This window comes from Gasterosteus aculeatus, chromosome 9, assembly GCF_964276395.1.
Source record: "Gasterosteus aculeatus chromosome 9, fGasAcu3.hap1.1, whole genome shotgun sequence".
In the NCBI taxonomy this organism is placed as follows: Eukaryota; Metazoa; Chordata; class Actinopteri; order Perciformes; family Gasterosteidae; genus Gasterosteus; species Gasterosteus aculeatus.
Genome location: NC_135696.1, coordinates 9,728,340 through 9,747,238, shown reverse-complemented (window position 1 = coordinate 9,747,238; position 18,899 = coordinate 9,728,340). Strand labels below are relative to the sequence as shown.

General features: G+C 43.0%; 2 protein-coding genes and 1 long non-coding RNA gene across 3 annotated transcripts; all 3 read left to right on the top strand.

Annotated features, from left to right (window-relative positions):
* Window positions 1–774: 774 nt before the first annotated feature.
* On the top strand, window positions 775–1,458 carry LOC120825220 (uncharacterized). The gene is made up of 3 exons (XR_013450717.1): window positions 775–941; window positions 1,106–1,176; window positions 1,289–1,458. It is a non-coding gene; the product is annotated as an uncharacterized LOC120825220 (long non-coding RNA).
* A 9,012-nt stretch (window positions 1,459–10,470) lies between these two features.
* LOC120825503 (N-acetylneuraminate-9-phosphate synthase) lies at window positions 10,471–13,232 on the top strand. Its single transcript, XM_078080499.1, has 5 exons — window positions 10,471–10,800; window positions 10,878–10,977; window positions 11,328–11,482; window positions 12,244–12,510; window positions 12,678–13,232. Exons 1-5 carry the CDS (start codon window positions 10,480–10,482, stop codon window positions 12,885–12,887), a joined length of 1,053 nt encoding a protein of 350 aa, XP_077936625.1. The 5' UTR covers window positions 10,471–10,479; the 3' UTR covers window positions 12,888–13,232.
* A 304-nt stretch (window positions 13,233–13,536) lies between these two features.
* Window positions 13,537–17,479, top strand: LOC120825501 (N-acetylneuraminate-9-phosphate synthase). Its single transcript, XM_040187141.2, has 6 exons — window positions 13,537–13,969; window positions 14,585–14,800; window positions 14,878–14,977; window positions 15,267–15,421; window positions 16,221–16,487; window positions 16,635–17,479. The coding sequence occupies exons 1-6, from the start codon at window positions 13,838–13,840 to the stop codon at window positions 16,842–16,844; spliced, it is 1,080 nt and encodes a 359-aa protein (XP_040043075.2). The 5' UTR covers window positions 13,537–13,837; the 3' UTR covers window positions 16,845–17,479.
* The last annotated feature ends 1,420 nt before the right edge of the window (window positions 17,480–18,899 follow it).

The following is an 18,899-nucleotide window of genomic DNA, read 5'->3' as shown; positions in this document are numbered from 1 at the left end:
ATATATATATATATATATATATATGAGGTGTTATTTGGCGCCTCGATCGAACTTTCTTTTTGGACTCATCCATGGGGTTCACGCTCCAGGATTCTTAGTGAAACAGCAGAGGCCTATCCCAGTGTGGTCCCAGTGGCGGCGTCTTCTTCTTCTATTCAAAGGTATGAGAGGCCCCGCCACAAACCACTGGTGCTTCTGTTCAGATTCACCATTATCAGCTTAATGCATATACTAGGGGGGCTATCTTCTTAGGTTACAAATTGTGTTCTGTTGGCTAACAGAGGAAAGCCCTCAGGAAAACATACATCTTAAGGTTTAACGAGGAACACATATGTCGACTTAGTGCAGCATCATGTGACACAGCACACAAGCCGGGGCCAACCCCCAAACGTCGTCTTCTGCTTCTCTTCAATGGTATGAGAGGCCCCTCCACAAAACAGTGAGACACTGGCGCTTCTGTTCAGATTCACCAATAACAGCTTAATGCATGAATTAGGGGGCTATCTTCTTCTTAGCCAACAGGACACACATTGTAACCTAACAGAGGAAAAACCCTCAGGAAAACACACAGTTTTAACGAGGAACACGGGTGTCGACATAGTGCCGCATAATGTGACGCAGGACCCAAACGGTGCTAAACCCTAAATGGCTTGAGAGCCCCCAGGGATGGAGAAAAACAGAGTCCTTATGTGGTAAACAGTGAGCAGTTTGTTAAGTTTTAATCAACATATGAACCCCCACCCCCACTGAGACCCTGGCGTGTGAAAAAACAGGGTCCTTAGTTGGTAATGATGTTGCATTCGGGGGGTATGGGTCTCCTATATAGATACAGCCACGGTTCACTTCTTGACACCCTGGCAGACTGGTGCATCCTCACATTTAAGACATTTCCAGTGAGAGCCAGATGTACTACAAGGGGAGAGCAATGGACCAGATATGTGGTAAGTACTTATTTCATTGTCAAATATATATATACTGTATATATATATATATTACACATACATTGGTATAAATATAAAAAATTAAAAATAAAAATAAAAAGCTTTAAAGATTGTACTATGTCGAGTGATTCATATTTGTTTTTATATATTTATATTTTTAATAGGTATTTACACCTTTTAGAAATAGATGACAGCTCGCATCCTATACATGGGAGTCTTGAAAGGGAGCTACAAGGTATGAGACATCATCTATCTCTATATATATATATATATATATATATATATATATATATATATATATATGACAATTGTTTTATAACATATTTTGTACATGTGTGCTTGTACAGCAGGGAGCAGCTTGACCTGTCTACACCAACAAAGGACACATGGTACTATCCAGGATGCTTGACTGACGAGGAAATACTGCAGGTGGTCTGTGACTATGAAGTAGAAGAGAGTACTACAGTAGAAGCAACATCGGCAGAGTGTGTAACCCCATTTCAACAAAACAGAGCAGGTATACCCACAGAACCCACGGTGGTGATTTTGCACCCGAGGGACACCGCTAACACCTTATATGTAGAGTTGATAAATGAAATCAGTGAACTGCGTCGTTCCAACACCGAGAGACAGAGGCACAAAGAGATAGTAACCGATCTATGTAAGAAACTAGAGGAGGCTAGACAAACACAGGACGCCAACGGCAGCTCCATAAAACAATACCTGATAGCTCAGAATGCATCCAGTGAAGCTATCATAGCTCTACTTACAAATTAATTTTATCCAAGGTGATCTACTAGGCATGGTGTCTATAAGGGGTGGTGTCTAAATAAACAATACAGACGTGTAGTATGCCTCCCCCCAGAAAGGTTTTGAAGAGGGGCACGGATGATATACAACGATCAGGGGATAACCATAATAATGATGATGGGTATAGGGGCCTGTTACAGAATACAGAGGAACGGCTTAAAAGCCTTTCATTCACTGGTGGAGAGATCGCGCGTTGATGCTGCTGCTGCTGCATATGCGTATCTAGATAGCGGGTATGCAGACTTGGTCAGTGTCCTAGACCCAGGGTTTAATACCACAGGCGCAAATAGCCACGTGTTGGATCATGCAGACGGCCCACGTGTGTACACAGACAATGATGCAGGGGCTGGGGGGGGTGTGTTGGCAGAAATATGTGACGACCGGCTGAATCAGATGGGGACAAATGGAGATGTGGAGCATGAACAGAGTGTTGGGGGGCCTGCTGAGTGTCAAGAGGGAGGGTCAGGGGAGCAGGCCTGAACAGAAGGGGGGCATGATGATACACTAACAGGAGGAGGAGGGGGGGAGATAATGAGGGGGGGGGGGGGAGGTGAGACCTCCTCAGGCATAGAGCGAAGGACAGGCACCATGAGAGAGATGCCTTCATTCAGATAGAGCTGTAGAGGCCTCTCCGGCTGGTAGTGTGCTGAACGTTTCGTTACAGGGGCCTTCATTGGCTAGTGATATACAAGCTGTTCTACGTGTAAGCGAGTCGTACAACTCCGACTTGTTTATGGAGCAAATTGCACAAGTGATACAGAGCAATGATGAGACTATAACGGATGATGAATTGGAATTAGTGATCACCGTAGCTAAAAATAGAAACGGGGGGGGGGCTATCTAAAATTAGCAAATGTCCCATATGATGTGATATTATCAAAGAAGGGTTGGTTTCTGCACACCCCTCACAATACTGATAATAACCTGTGCTTTTCGCTCTCTCTTCACCGCTGGCCGAAATATGAAACTCCAAAGGGCCTCTGTCTGTAATGGATGAGACTGGCGGGATCTTGAGGAAGGAATATTTCTATATGGACGTTTGTGTATAAGGAACAGTAAAGAGATCCAGTTCAGACTTGACACACTCAGCCGACTGATTATGGATGAGTGCCATAGTTTCTACCTCTAAAGTCTTTAGCCAAAATCTGGGCGCGTTTTATCTGAGAACCTCTTCGGGCTGTGCCAGATTTCTTTTTGACTCCTGTCTTGTTCCTACCATCCCTTTGACTTTTTTTGGACCCTGGTCCCGCACCTCCCCTGCTTGTGGGTGGTCTTTTCAAAGCCCTGCGGGTGTGTATTAGCATGCCGTGACCCTGCTGCTGCTCTGGTTGTTGTTGAGCCCCAGAGAACTGTCCTTTGGCTATATTTGATACAACGTCTCCGATGATGTTAGTAGCGGCTGTTTTCAAATGTGGTTTAGCCAGGCTGAATCCCCGTTTTAAAAGAGGAAGGGCCATCCTGAGCAGCCCCCGAAATATACCCCCCAAAGCATTGCTATATTGTGTCTGAGATTCTATAAATCCCGGTAGTTCTCCGCCGGCTTGGTTCATATAATATGCCATATATCGGCCGTCATCGTGTGTGTAGTGGCTATTCCTCATCTTCCACTTGTTTTTTTCTTTGTTTTCTTCTTTTTAGAAACGCTGTTTTATAGGTCTGAAATGTAGCTTCGCTATGACCTTTCCGTATAAAAAGGGTATGTATCCGTTCTGATCGTTTTTTATGGATATCTCAATATCATCAATAACGTTTTTGGAGAGAGATGTCGTAAGTCAGAGTGGGTATGCGCCCTTGTTCGGCAGCCACATTTATACATCTTAGAAGAGGTACATGGCTGTCCCCCATTAATTGATAGTCGACAATATCGCTATATATGTAAAATGTGTAACAACCTGCATGTATATCGACGGGATAGGGGGTGGTATGGGATCTGTCAGTAGTCGGTAGGGGAAAAGCCTCCCCATCTTTAAAACCCAATATTGTCGCGAGCCGTCCAACAAAGGTTATAGTTGAATCCTCTGTTGACCCCAGAAAGTATACGCGGTTTTTAACACTACTATAATGCATAGATACCCCCTCCAGCTGCGTGTTAATGCTGATTCGAGAATTAAACGCTTTAACAATAGCCTGTATAGACTCATAAACCCCAATGTCCATAGTAAAGGCCGATTTAACCCTATTTTTACCATTGTACACTTTTACAACCGCATCTGTTTTCGGAAAACTGTACCACACTCTCGGATACTGGAATTCTACCAACCCCACCTCATGTGGTTCGCTCAGGAAAATGGCCTTGGCTAATTTTGTCCTGTAGTTCCATATGTGATTTTTAGGATAAACCTGAGCCGACGCGTTACTAGGTAGTGTAACATAAAAACCATTCTGGGTCATCATGCCGTGTCCTATGGTGGACGGTTTAAGAGTGAACTCTCAAGATGCATGCATGTGTCTTTTATCATGCATCCGTGATGTCTTTTTCTGAGACCCAGGAGTTAAACTACTCGGGCCATCCCAACCATTTCACGAAGACCTGCTTCTTGCCTCTGGAGATTTTTCTATCCATCATTTTTTCTATTTTAAACACCTTGTTTTTACCTATAATTACTTTTTTAAACTCCGGTTCGTTAAACGTTCCTTTCAACAATTCCCCTGCACAATCAGTTTATAAACCGGAGTATCTCTGGCTATACACATTGATATTGTAAAATGCTCATCGGTGAATGTTTGTTTATAGCCCTTCCTAAACCCCCCGCAGAGTTTGGATATTCTCACGGTGTCGCCCTTGTTAAATTTAAAGCATACTGGCTTCTGAGGGTACAACTTGTACAGTTGGATGAAGACCGTCTTCTCATTGTCTTTATTGACTGCTGATGGCTGCATCTTTATGGACCTGTGGTGTGAGTTATTATAGGCCTCGACAAGCTCCTGTACTACATCCACATATCTTCGTGAAAAAACGGATGTTAAATATCTCCACATGCGGGTTTTAAAAGTCCTGTTAAAGCGCTCCACCACGCTGGCCATCTCATTCGATGTTGAAAAATGCGTAATTTTATACTGTGACATTAACCGCTGAAAGTGTTTGTTATAAAACTCTGTACCTTCATCTGTTTGGAGTTTCACAGGTATGCGTCCGTCACTCAGAATGTCTTTTGTGACTGTGAGGCCAGATTTGTTAGAAATACATCTAACCCACGCATATTTGGAAAATACATCGATACACGTCAGCAAATACCGCACAGTATCATTTTCCTCACCATATTCACCCATATCAACTAGATCAGCCTGAAACTGTTTGTCAATGCCGCTCACCAAAACCCTATTCCTCGGGAAATGTACGGCTGCCTTGGCGTGTAATGTGTACACGTCTTGCGCCAGTAGGTATTCGTTAACGCTAGATAGTGACGGCGTCACCCCGGTACATTCTCCAACCGCATTGCGAAGTTTAGACACACTGCCTAACCCTCCCGGATGGGCTAGGTCTAGATACATCTTCTGTAGAGTCCCTTCCATGATAATACCAAAGTATAAATGACCGACAGTTAATTCGTTACAACATATTTTATTTCTCTTGTACAAAATGTGACAAGCAGATTGATAGTATAGTAGTATTTCGCCCCATTGCAAAAGCAAAATACATTTTCAGTTATAAAAACACTCAAGAACTTCATTCATTTTCGATTTAATTTTTTTTTTTTTAGCATGTTTGATTGTTTTTACACATCAATGTCTGTCGCATCATCATCATCATCATCATCATCATCGGGTACCTCCCATGCTTCATACGGGTTTGATACTTCTCCCCACAACCTGCCAAGCTTTTTCAGTTGGTTCATTTTGAGTTCATCTTCCCCGATCAGTGTATCATGTATTTTTTGGATACTTTCAGCCGCATTGCCTCCAGATTTCAGCTCGTCAAGAAGTACTTCCGCACCCCCCTGGATGCGCTCTGCATCGACTTGAAGGTCATTCATATCCATAAGCAGGAGGATGGCGAATACGAAGTTGTCATTCCAGAGCCTTTTCATCAGCGGATCAAAGTGTAGTTCGTAGAACCAGTCACATGGATTTAAACACGGATGGTTTTTCTGACTGGGATTATTTGTTTGACAGCCGTAGCAGATCTCTATATTATATTTAACCCAGACCTTGTTCAACAGATGTAGCACCCCAATTCTAAGGTGTTCTAGGAACCGTGCAGTATCCTTAAACACCTTGTGTGGTTCACAGAGCTTCTTTTCTTCTTTTTCTTGTGTGGCCGTCGGTCCGGGAGGCGGATTCTGAGGTGGGGTGTGAACCATCAGAGCTGGAGGTGAAGGAGAAGTGGGCGGGGTCCATCCCCCCTGGGTCCCTGAGATTTCAGAGTCTAAACAAAATTTTTTTTTTTTAGTTTTTTATGATTCTGCATGAATTAACATCAATGACAGAAATACACAACATTAGCATAACCCACCTGTCATTCTTTTAGATGATTGAGGGGTGAATTATTTTCGGTCTACATTACATTACATTACATGTCATTTAGCGGACGCTTTTATCCAAAGCGACGTACAATAAGTGCATTCAACCATAGGGTACAAACTCAGGAGAACAAGAAACAAGAAAGTGCAATTTCCTGAAATAAGCCAATTTACAATTTGCTATAGATGAGTGACGTTACAAGTACAATTTAAGTGCTACAATTTGTTAGTCTTTAGTCGAGGTAGAGTCTGAAGAGGTGTGTCTTTAGTTTGCGGCGGAAGATGTGAAGGCTCTCTGCGGTCCTGATGTCTTCAGAGAGCTCGTTCCACCATTTCGGCGCAAGGACAGCGAAGAGTCGAGATCTAGTCGAGTGTTTTGCTCTCAGTGAGGGAGGGACGAGTAGTTTTGCAGACGCAGAGCGGAGAGTGCGGGTTGGGATGTAGGGTTTGACCATGTCCTGGATGTAAGCTGGACCCGATCCATTCACAGCATGGTACGTGAGCACCAATGTTTTGAACTGGATGCGGGCGGCCACCGGTAGCCAGTGAAGAGAGCGGAGGAGTGGAGTAGTGTGGGAGAATTTCAGAAGGTTGAAGACCAGTCGAGCTGCTGCATTCTGAATGAGCTGCAGAGGTCGAATGGCGGTGGCAGGGAGACCAGCCAGGAGGGAGTTGCAGTAGTCCAGGCGAGAGATGACAAGAGCCTGAATCAGTACCTGCGCTGCCTTCTGAGTGAGAAGGGGACGTATTCTCCTGATGTTGTAGAGCGAGTATCTACAGGATCGCATTGTCGCGGTGATGTTGGGAGAGTTGGCTGTCGAGTGTGACGCCGAGGTTCTTAGCGGTCAAAGTGGGCGTTAGTACGGAGTTCCCAAAGTTGACTGTCAGGTCCTGGGTAAGCGAATCTTTTCCGGGAAAGAGAACTAGTTCAGTCTTGTCGGGGTTGATTTTCAGATGGTGGGCGGACATCCACTGGGAGATGTCAGTTAGACAGGCAGAGATCCGAGCCGCCACCTGGGTGTCCGAGTGAGGGAAGGAGAGAATTAGTTGGGTGTCATCGGCATAGCTGTGGTAAGAGAAGCCATGCGAGCTAATGACAGCGCCAAGAGAGTTAGTGTAAAGCGAAAACAGGAGGGGACCCAGCACGGAACCCTGAGGAACTCCAGTAGTAAGAGGACAAGGTTCCGACACAGATCCTCGCCAGATTACCCGGTAGGTGCGGCCGTCGAGGTAGGACGAGAGAAGGGAGAGAGCAGAGCCTGTGACACCAAGTTCCTGAAGGGAGGAAATAAGGATCTGGTGGTTGACCGTGTCAAATGCAGCAGAGAGGTCCAGAAGGATGAGGACAGAGGAGAGAGAGGCGGCTCTAGCAGTGTGGAGTTGCTCTGAAACAGCAAGGAGAGCAGTCTCTGTGGAGTGGCCTGCCTTGAAACCTGCTGGTGGGGGTCAAGGAGGTTGTTACAGTGGAGATAAGAGGAGAGTTGATTAAAGATAGCACGTTCAAGGGCTTTGGGCAAAAAGGGAAGAAGAGAGACCGGTCTGTAGTTGTTTTCTTCAGATGGGTTGAGGGTGGGTTTCTTCAGGAGAGGGTTGACTCTTGCCTCCTTCAGAGAATTGGGAAAACAGCCAGATAACAGCGTTGTTGATGAGACAGGTGAGGAACGGAAGAAGGTCAGGTGCGATAGATTGTAGAAGATGTGATGGAATGGGGTCAAGAGGGCAGGTGGTCGGACGGGCAGAGGTTACTAGGGTAAGAATTTGGTTAGGAGAGAGGGCGGTGAAAGAGGAAAGTGAGGGCGAAAGAGGTGAGGTCGGTGGGACGCGAGAAGTAGGAGGTGGGTTTGAGAAGGAGGAGCGTATGTCAGCTATTTTCTTGGTGAAGTAGTTGACAAAGTCTCCCGGAAGAAGGGTGGAGGGGGGAGGAGGGGTAGGGGGTTCGAGGAGATTGGAGAAGATCGAGAAGAGTTTTTTGGGGTTAGAGAATGAGGATTTGATTTTGGATTGGTAGAAAGAGCTTTTGGCAGCAGAGATAGAAGCAGAAAACGAGGAGAGGAGAGATTGAAATTCAAGCAGGTCGTCAGGTCGTTTATATTTACGCCATCTCCTTTCCGACGCTCGCATGGTGGCTCTCATGGCACGGACCGGTTGAGACAGCCACGGAGCCGGAGGGGATTTGCCAGTCCGTCGTGTCGTAAGAGGGCAGAGAGAGTCTAGAGAGGAGGAAAGAGTTGAGAGGAGAGTCTCTGCAGCAGCGTTCGGATGCAAGAGTGAGAAGGAATCAGTTTCTTTAGACAAGAAATAGGTCAAGACGATATGTCAGCTATTTTTGTTCCCATGTTACACGAAAAATATTGACAACGTTATTTCAGTTTAGAATGTGAACTTTATTCCCCATGTATGTTGCTTAACATGCCGCTTTTAGCATGATCAGTAAACAACCACTTGGAAATAGATTATGATAATTATCAGGCACATGCACAGACATATGATGCTAAAACCAAAACGAAACCCATCGACAAAATTATTTATTAAATTTGAAATAATAATAATGAATAAATAATAAAATAAAACAAGGCTTCCGCACAATAAGGCGCATAGGATACTGCAGTCTATCAGCGCAAATCAATGTCAAAATTCGAGAGCGCAAATCAGGTTGATGCGCGCGCGTAAATCAAACATCCGCTAGCAAAAGTCCGTCTCGCGCGACCAAAAGTCCGTTTTACGCTCTCGGTGTTGTTCTTTTCTGACAGTGAGGGTGCTTTCAGGGTCCGATCGATACTGCGAGGTGCGTCCGCTCCCGCCGCCCCCCTCGCCATCCACGCCTTAAATCTTCGGCTCCTTTTAGAATAACTTATTTCCCCGTTAAGATGGTTCAGCTACTGTAAAGAAAAGAGCACCGTCTCTCGCTCTTTAATCTCATGAAGTGCTCGGCGAGAACGACAGCTTTGTTTCTCCGTCTAAATTGTTTGTGCTTCATCAATTAATGTTTCACATAACTAATGTGCCGCATCATACATATTTTTATATTAATTTCAAACTTTTCAAAATTGAAAATTAAAAACGTTTTATTTATTTATTGTAAATGACCTCTCGCGGCCCACCTGGAGTACCTTCGCGGCCCACACTTTGGGAATCGCTGGTATAAACAAATAATATGTTAAATAATCAAAAATATTCTAAAACTCGGCTCTGAATAAATTAAAGGACCGGAGCATCCTACTGGTGTCATCTATTGGAAGATGTTTACTGTTTTCTTTTACAGTTGAAGCATGAGCAGCATTACACCACTAATATACCACAACATACCTCACCAGACTGTCATGTAGCTCAACTTAAGGCCTACCTTTCATTTCAATAATTGTGTATTAAACAAAACTAGTGAACTCATTTGTAGATCAGTAAAACTGCCGTTAAATTGCCTATCTGTCTGTCTGTCTCTCTCTCTTCATTAAACATGACACACAAATGGACAAAGCTTTGAAATCACGGATTTCGTGAGTTTTTTGTTTGTTTATTTTTTAGGAAACGTCGGACCAGTTACGACCTAATATTTTCAGCGGCGCTAAACTTTAGGTTAATTTATCGCTAAACAACGTCGGGAGTGGGGTTGCACAAACACCGGCACCTGCGCCTCTGATGCTGCAGCCGTTTGGCGCTCGGCACTAAGAGAGGCACATTTCATTTTGAAATGCGGTCCGCATGACCGCAGTGGAGAGGGGGTTCACGGTCGCGGAATGGCGCGCAACCCCCCATGACCAGACCATCGCCGACGATTTGGCCCCGACGGTGAAGGCGGCGGGGTGGGGGGGTGCGCGGTCAAATCCTCGGTGATGGTCCGGTCAAGGGGGGGTTGCGCAACGTTCCGCGCCCGTTAACCCCCCCGCATGATTTCAACGTGGACAGTATGTGGCCCCCTTCCTAAAATAAGTTTGACACCCCTGCTCTATAACAAGAGCTAATTCATCCGGACTTGCCAGCTTGTCTTGCCGCGGCGTGAATTACCGTAATTATTGTAATGTTCAGTCGTCAAGTCTTAAATGTTAAATGTAGAGCTAAATGTAGACTCTACATTTAACATTTACATTTAGATTTAACATTTACATTTAACATTTACATTTAGATTTACATTTAATATTTAGATTATTTATTTAATATCTTTGTTACTGCCAAACATTATCCTTGGAAAAGTTATTGCATGAATGTACATGAATTTCTCTCTAAATGTTTGAAAAAGTGATATGTGAATATTGTCGTGCTTTTTTGTTTATATGATAATGCTAAATGTAGCAAAACTGCGCAGCATTTTAGAACGTGCGACATTTTACAAACGGCGCCCATACTTTTTATTCCCTTATTCACTCGTGCCTTCACAGGACTGCGGTGCGGATTGTGCCAAATTTCAGAAGAGTGAATTGGATCATAAATTCAACAAGAAAGCTTTGGAGCGCCCGTACAATTCTGTTCACTCCTGGGGGAAAACTTATGGTGACCACAAACGCCACCTGGAGTTCAGCCATGAGCAGTACAAGGAACTGCAGAAATATGCTGATGAAGTGGACATCTTTTTCACTGCGTCTGGGATGGATGAGGTAAAATAGAATAGAATAGCCTCTATATGGTTTTGATCAGGTTGAAGTTTAACCATATATGTTGTTTTTGTCTCCAGATGGCAGTGGAGTTCCTCCATGAGCTTAATGTTCCTTTCTTTAAAGTGGCCTCAGCAGACAACAGCAACTTCCCCTATTTGGAGAAGACTGCCAAGAGAGGTGAGAATGACCCGTCACATGTGCGAAATGTTTCAAGAATGAAGTTCTATTAGCAAATGTATTTAATATTAAATATTCAAGGGCTGAACTCATGACTGCTCTTTTATAAGCATTCCATAAACAAATTGTATATATTTGGAAAAACCATCAAAACCAATACAAGCAGAACAAATGCATCCATGAGTATTTAAAAATAAAAATAAAAATTTAACAACTTTGTTACTGCCAAACATTATCCTTGGAAAAGTTATTGCTTGAATGTTCATGTTGTTCACTAAGAGGAAGGGGAAGTACTGCATTTCCCGCGTCGTCCATGTTGGACGTAACGGTTGTCCTCCTGTTTGTGTCAGGACGGCCCATGGTTGTATCCAGCGGGATGCAGAACATGGAGACGATGCGTCAGGTCTACAAAACCGTGAAGGAGCACAACCCAAACTTTACCATCCTGCAGTGCACCAGCGCCTATCCTCTGGAAGCAGAGGATGTCAACCTCAGAGTGCTAACGGTGAGGAAAGTAGAGTAGATTGGGTGCAAGTTTGGCTGCAAAAACAAGGTGTCAACCAGGAAGGGTTGTCAAATGGTCTCACTCAAACAAGTTTCAGCAGGTGCTTGTTTAGGAACCTGTAAGGTATCACACATCTCATTGAACTCTGTCTTTTTTACACTTACTCTTCTTGTGGTCATATATAATTCATACTTTCTTAAGACGTCAATGCTACAATGTATAATGCCTGGTTAACATTTCCGAAGGAATGGGGGCAACTTCTCACCTCTACTGCTGCGTCTATACAAATATAACAATATATTTATGGCAGAAATATGCATATCCTTATATACACATGTAATGTATACAGTATGTTATGTTTGTGTTTGGATCAAACTAACTAACTAGTCTCTATCGTTAAGCTAAACTTTCATTTAATTAATAATTTCATTACTTTGATTTATAGTGGAATATAAAATATCGGATGTATATTTAAAAAAAGCACATAATTTGATTTCCATTTTGAGGTACTCAACAAGTTTCCAAGCACATCATGTCAGTTTATATATAACGTTATATAGCGTTTCACTTAAAGTAATAGTTTGGAATCTTGGGAGTTGGGAGATTTTGATTATGTTGTGGGAAGCCAGGCCCCGGTTTCCATTCATTATGCTAAGCTAACCGGCAGCTGGCTCTAGCTTAAAATGAATTCACAAACGTGAAATATAGTGTCAATCTTTCCAGAAATGTAAGAGTAACGCTCAGCCACTTGTAAACTACAGGAGTACCAGAAGGAATTTCCCGATATTCCCATTGGGTATTCCGGCCATGAGTCTGGGATCGTTATTTCTGTTGCGGCCGTAGCAATGGGTGCAAAGGTCGTCGAGCGCCACGTGACCTTGGACAAGACCTGGAAAGGAAATGACCACGAAGCCTCTCTGGTGCCCAGTGAGCTGGCCGAGTTGGTTCGCTCCATCCGGCTGGTGGAAAGGGCGCTGGGCAACGGCGTCAAGCAGATGCTTCCTTGTGAGAAGCCGTGCCATGATAAGGTGAGATATTCTCGCTTCACTGGAGAGATACAAGTAATGTGAGCCATTGGAAAATTACATCTCTAAAAGAGCAAACTTTTAAGAGGGTAAGAGAGATACTTTTAAGAGGACACTGTGCCATAGATTTATAAAAAGGCCTGATTTTTTAAAAATGTATTTGCTTCCAGCTTGGTAAGTCCTTGGTGGCTAAGGTCAAGATCCCCAAAGGAACTGTCCTGACTCAGGACATGTTGGCGGTGAAGGTGGCCGAACCAATGGGCATCGACGCCGAGAACATCTTCAAAATGGTTGGAAAGAAGGTCAAAAAGGACGTGGAGGAGGACGAGAGCATCTTGCCAGAGGTGGTGGAAGGGTACTGCAAGAAGAGCAACTGCTAATGGTGGCCGGGAGCTTATAAATTGATTTAAAAAAAGGCATATTTGAGAGGAAATGTTAATTCTTCTGGGAATGAGGGTCATCTTATTTGGTGGTGCTGGGATTTCTAACATCAAAGTACTGGACTACCAGTGGCTGAGCAATGCGTTAGTCCTGTGTTTTAAATGTATCCCAGTTGTGGTTTAAACAGTTAACCCTTTTGCCCCCCAAAAAATCATCTCTATTTCAAAAGATCTGCGTCCTGACGACTTTTCCCAGGACTTATTCAAAAATTGTTTTTTTGTGAGTACATAAAGGGATGTAGGTCTGCTCACAACTTTTATCTTGGAAATAAAATTGGTGTTAAAAAACCTCTGTGTTCTGGTTTGTCAAGGCACTAATTAGAAGCATCTGTTCCGTGTTTTCTTGTGTGATTTGGGATGGGCGCATGTAGGATATTAGAAACAAATTGACGACCCGGTTCATAAAATTAATAAAAATGCTTATATTTTTGAACACAACACGCACGATATGCTCTTTTTACCCCAAAATGTTGTCTAATCAGAAAACGTCACAGGGATCTAATTCTTGTTTTCCATCAGCTTTCATGTTGGCTACATTGCGTGGTATTTGCGTATGCACTTAAAGGACAATGGTCGCGTGACAGTGGCTGCCCATAGCCACGTGTCCAGGTGACCGACCGGTCGGACGGGATCGGCCGGACCGGCCGGTGCAGCTGGACACGTCGGCTCCTCCTCGACCGCTGATCCACATGGCGCTGTTTTCTGATTGTTAAGAAGATCCGGATTTGACGCACGTACACAACGCGGAAGTCCTCCCACATCCGGGATGTGCAGCGCATGAACTGGTCGGGACAGAATAAAGTCTCAGCCACTGCGTACGCTTCTTCCTTCGCTAAATAGTTGCGATAGTTTGCGCTGTTCTGTTGATTGTTTTCTATTTTGCGGACAAAATGCCTTTAGAGTTCGAGCTGTGTCCCGGTCGGATGATCGGAGGAAACCACCCGTGCTTCATTATCGCTGAAATTGGACAAAATCACCAGGGAGACATTGAGATTGCCAAGAAAATGATCAAGATGGCAAAGGTAAAAATATAATCTAGTAATGCGTGCATTTAATGATGTTAGTTGACAGACTGGATGTAAACACGGGATTTAACCGAACCCCAAAACAATGCAAATATGCGCCGACGCAACGTCTTGGTCGCTATATCGTCTGAATCATGACTTTGAGTACACAATAAACTGGTCAAACTACTGTGCGTATGGATCCCGTAAAGCCTCGATGAGAAAAAGCCTCTGCACAGTCTTGTTTGGCCAGTTAACGTTAATAATTTCCTGCAAATATTCCCAGACTAAAGACTATCTCTGCTATTCTGGTCCCATGTTACAAGAAAAATAGAGACGTTTGGAATTATTTCACTTTATAAGCATTTGTTGTCTTAAAAAATCGTTTTAGAACAAATCAATGAAAACACTTCAAGCAACTACTTGTTACGCTGGAATTGGATTATAATAATTATAATGAAAAACAACTGAGGTAATTGAACACTATCTCCTATCTCTCATTTAGTACCAAATCGAGCTTTCAATGTCCCTTCCTGTGACTTTAGGGTGCTTTTTGGGACCGTCTGTAGGAGCCCTTAAACCAATCATCAGAATACCTTCTTTTTATTCCCTTATTCACTCGTGCCTTCACAGGACTGCGGTGCGGATTGTGCCAAATTTCAGAAGAGTGAGTTGGATCATAAATTCAACAAGAAAGCTTTGGAGCGCCCGTACAATTCTGTTCACTCCTGGGGGAAAACTTATGGTGACCACAAACGCCACCTGGAGTTCAGCCATGAGCAGTACAAGGAACTGCAGAAATATGCTGAGGAGGTGGACATCTGTTTCACTGCGTCTGGGATGGATGAGGTAAAATAGAATAGAATAGCCTCTATATGGTTTTGATCAGGTTGAAGTTTAAGCATATATGTTGTTTTTGTCTCCAGATGGCAGTGGAGTTCCTCCATGAGCTTAATATTCCTTTCTTTAAAGTGGGCTCAGGAGACACCAACAACTTCCCCTATTTGGAGAAGACTGCCAAGAAAGGTGAGAGTGACCCGTCGCATGGGCGAAATGTTTCATGAATGAAGTTCCATTAGCAGTTGAATGTTAAATGACATAAGCAAATAGTATATTTTGTAAAACAAAAACCAATATAAGCAGAACAAATGCATCCATGAGTATTTAAAAATAAGTTTCAAAATGGGAAAAAAATAAATAAAGTAAGCTTGAATGTTCATGTAGTTCACTAAGAGGAAGGGGGAGTACTGCATTTCCCCCGTCGTCCATGTGGGACGTAACGTTTGACAGGCAGTTGTCCTCCTGTTTGTGTCAGGACGGCCCATGATTGTATCCAGCGGGATGCAGAACATGGAGACGATGCGTCAGGTCTACAAAACCGTGAAGGAGCACAACCCAAACTTTACCATCCTGCAGTGCACCAGCGCCTATCCTCTGGAAGCAGAGGATGTCAACCTCAGAGTGCTAACGGTGAGGAAAGTAGAGTAGATTGCAGCATCACTCTGATATCAAAAGGTTGGGTACAAAAACAAGATGTCAACCAGTAAGAGTTGTCAAATGGTCTCGGTTTCAGCAGGTGCTCATTTAGGAGCCCTTAAGATTTCACACACCTCATTGCGCTTTGTCTTTTTAGAATATATCATTTAGCACTTAGAATAATTGAAATGAGTCTTCCCTTTTTTAGGCCCATATATCATTTATACTTTCTTAAGAGGTCAATGATGCAATGTGTAATGCCTGGGTAACATTTTTGAAGGAATGGAGGCAGCTTCTCACCTCTACTGCTGCGTCCATACAAATATATCAATATATTTACGGCAGAAACATGCACAATTCAGCCTACCGAGGGCCTGAGTGTTATTCTTGGCACTTTAATGTGGCATGTTAATTTTGGAAAATATCTGCCATTACCAGGATTTAGATTATTCATGAATATATTCTTTTGTTAGGATTAAACTAACAAAATATGAAGCGTTAACTAGTGAGTTTTAGAGTTGCTGGTAGGTAGATTTGTTTTCAATGAGCAGAGATAAACTTAATTCCATTACTTTGATTTATATTGTAATATTAAACATTGCATGCATACTCAAAAAGGCACAATATTTGATTTTCATTTGGAAGTACTCAGTTTCCAAGCATGTCATATCAGTTATGCTAAGCTAAGCTAACCGGCAGCTGGCTCTAGCTTAAAATGAATTTACAAATGTGAAATATATTGTCAATCTTTCCAGAAATGTAAGAGTAACGCTCAGCCACTTGTAAACTACAGGAGTACCAGAAGGAATTTCCCGATATTCCCATTGGGTATTCCGGCCATGAGTCTGGGATCGTTATTTCTGTTGCGGCCGTAGCAATGGGTGCAAAGGTCGTCGAGCGCCACGTGACCTTGGACAAGACCTGGAAAGGAAATGACCACGAAGCCTCTCTGGTGCCCAGTGAGCTGGCCGAGTTGGTTCGCTCCATCCGGCTGGTGGAAAGGGCGCTGGGCAACGGCGTCAAGCAGATGCTTCCTTGTGAGAAGCCGTGCCATGATAAGGTGAGATATTCTCGCTTCACTGGAGAGATACAAGTAATGTGAGCCATTGGAAAATTACATCTCTAAAAGAGCAAACTTTTAAGAGTACTACTCTGCTCCATTAGGTTAATAATAAGGCCTGTTTTTTAAAAATGTATTTGCTTCCAGCTTGGTAAGTCCTTGGTGGCTAAGGTCAAGATCCCCAAAGGAACTGTCCTGACTCAGGACATGTTGGCGGTGAAGGTGGCCGAACCAATGGGCATCGACGCCGAGGACATCTTCAAAATGGTTGGAAAGAAGGTCAAAAAGGACGTGGAGGAGGATGAGAGTATCTTGCCAGAGGTGGTGGAAGGGTACTGCAAGAAGAGAAAGTGCTGATGGTGGCCGGGAGTTCATAGATTGGTAGAAAAAGAATTTAATTTGAGAGATTTGTTATCAATTATTCTGGTACAAATGGTAATTTTATTTGGTGGTGCTTTTCCGACATAGAAGTACTGGACTATTTCAATGTTTCACAGCTTTTTTTATTGTCTGAAAGATGCCTTAACCTAAAACTCCAACTTCATTGATAAACTCACTATAATCTCATAAGGCTCGGTACTAGTGCAACGCTTTCTGGGGTCTAACAAAAGCACTTTGTTAATGTTTAACACACATAGATTGCACTACCTTTTTTTACTGCAATGTAGAGATGAAAGGAACATTGAAGACTTGAAGCTGCTAATGTTCATCTTCTCATGCAATAGTGAGATCACAAAGCCCCTTTGCAACACTTTGTGTAGTAGCTCATTAATTTAAGTTCATATAGTTTGTGTACCTCTTTTGAGAGAAGCACAATGAGACTACTGCAGCCAGACGCTTTCCTAAACTAAAAGAAAATGCCCTTCTCTTTCAATTAACCTTGTTTTTGTCATGAACCGAAATCCGTCCGAATGTAAAATGAACATGTCTGAACCCGTCGCAACTCTTTGGTTCTGAAAAGATGAAGCATCCAAATAAAATGTTGGCAGAAATTCCCTCCTGACGTTCCCTTATTATTTTAAGACTTGTGGTTGTATCCTGTCAAATTACACACTGATTTATTATATATTCTATACATTGCCTTGGAGAATGCACATTATTTTAGATCTGGACATTTTGTATGTGATTGATTGAGCTTGAGCGCTCCATTCACGAGAGATGTACTGCATTGAAAATATTCTTTTCTCAGTCATTGAAGTGAGTAAATGGATGGCTTTATACCTTTATGATTCATCAGACACTAATCCAAAATGTTTGATTCCTGTCTGAAAATACCGTATTCTTCTCGTAAGTCAAACGCAGGTTCTTCTGAATTTGTTTTGTTGCCCTTAACCACAAAACAATTTACCCACAGGTTGTCGACTGCACAGAGGGTTTGCATCACTGCGTCGATTCCTTTCGAACTTTCGCAAGGACACGTTACACCTTGCAAACATCCTCTATGCTGAATCCAGGTCTTCTTAAAGTTCACTGCATCATTTTTTTCCCACATGGGCTGTAGAGTTCTCATTGGATACTGTTATTGAGATATGAGCACATCGCAATTGATCTTTGTCAAAATCTAAAAAACTGTCCGTTGTGTATACTGAGTAGACCTGTGTTCTTCATCCTCTCTCTGTGTATTTGGTATAGAGCCTTCTCAGAATGTATTAAAAAGCCGAGTTATAATCCACAAATAGTTACCCGAGCGCAGCTCACAGGCGCTTGGAGATGCTGCAAGATGGAGTGCAGACAGAGATTAACCAACCTGTTTGCCCTGTGTGCAAACCGATTTAGATCAAGCACAGCACTGCACAGATGTTAACCCAGATGTTTTATTATTATTTTCCAGAAATGAAACCTCTGTGCTGGATATGGATCAGTCAAGTGAGTCTCCAGCTGATTTGGTGTAAACACCATCTGCAGAAGAAGGAACACGTCTGTTATTGCAGGTGTTAATGTTGCACCGGTTATGTTCAGTCTCTTACTAGTAGGCATAGAGCTCATGGAGAGTGCATTAACATGGAAGCTATTTTTAAAAAATCCAAATCCAAGTTTATCCAGGAGAAGGACTTCTTCGAGACGCATTCTTAACTATGCTTGAACAGCACAAAAAGCTTATTAAACATTTGGTAATTTCCCCATAAGTGCCACAATGCTGGATGATAATGTCCCACTGTGTTTCAGCTTCCTACCAACATGCTTATATTTTGACTTATTAATAAAGGAAAACACAAATGAAGCAATGCACTTCAACCACTATAAAGCTGTCAAGTCAAGTGGGATTCATCCAAGCAAAGTGTTTTAACGCCATCCAGCCAGTTTTGTAATGATTTATTAATTTATTGCATTTATTAATGTACATGATCCAGGGAAAGACAATGAACTGTGTCCGGTCCTGCAAGACTGCAAGTAATTCAGTTCTCTGTTAAG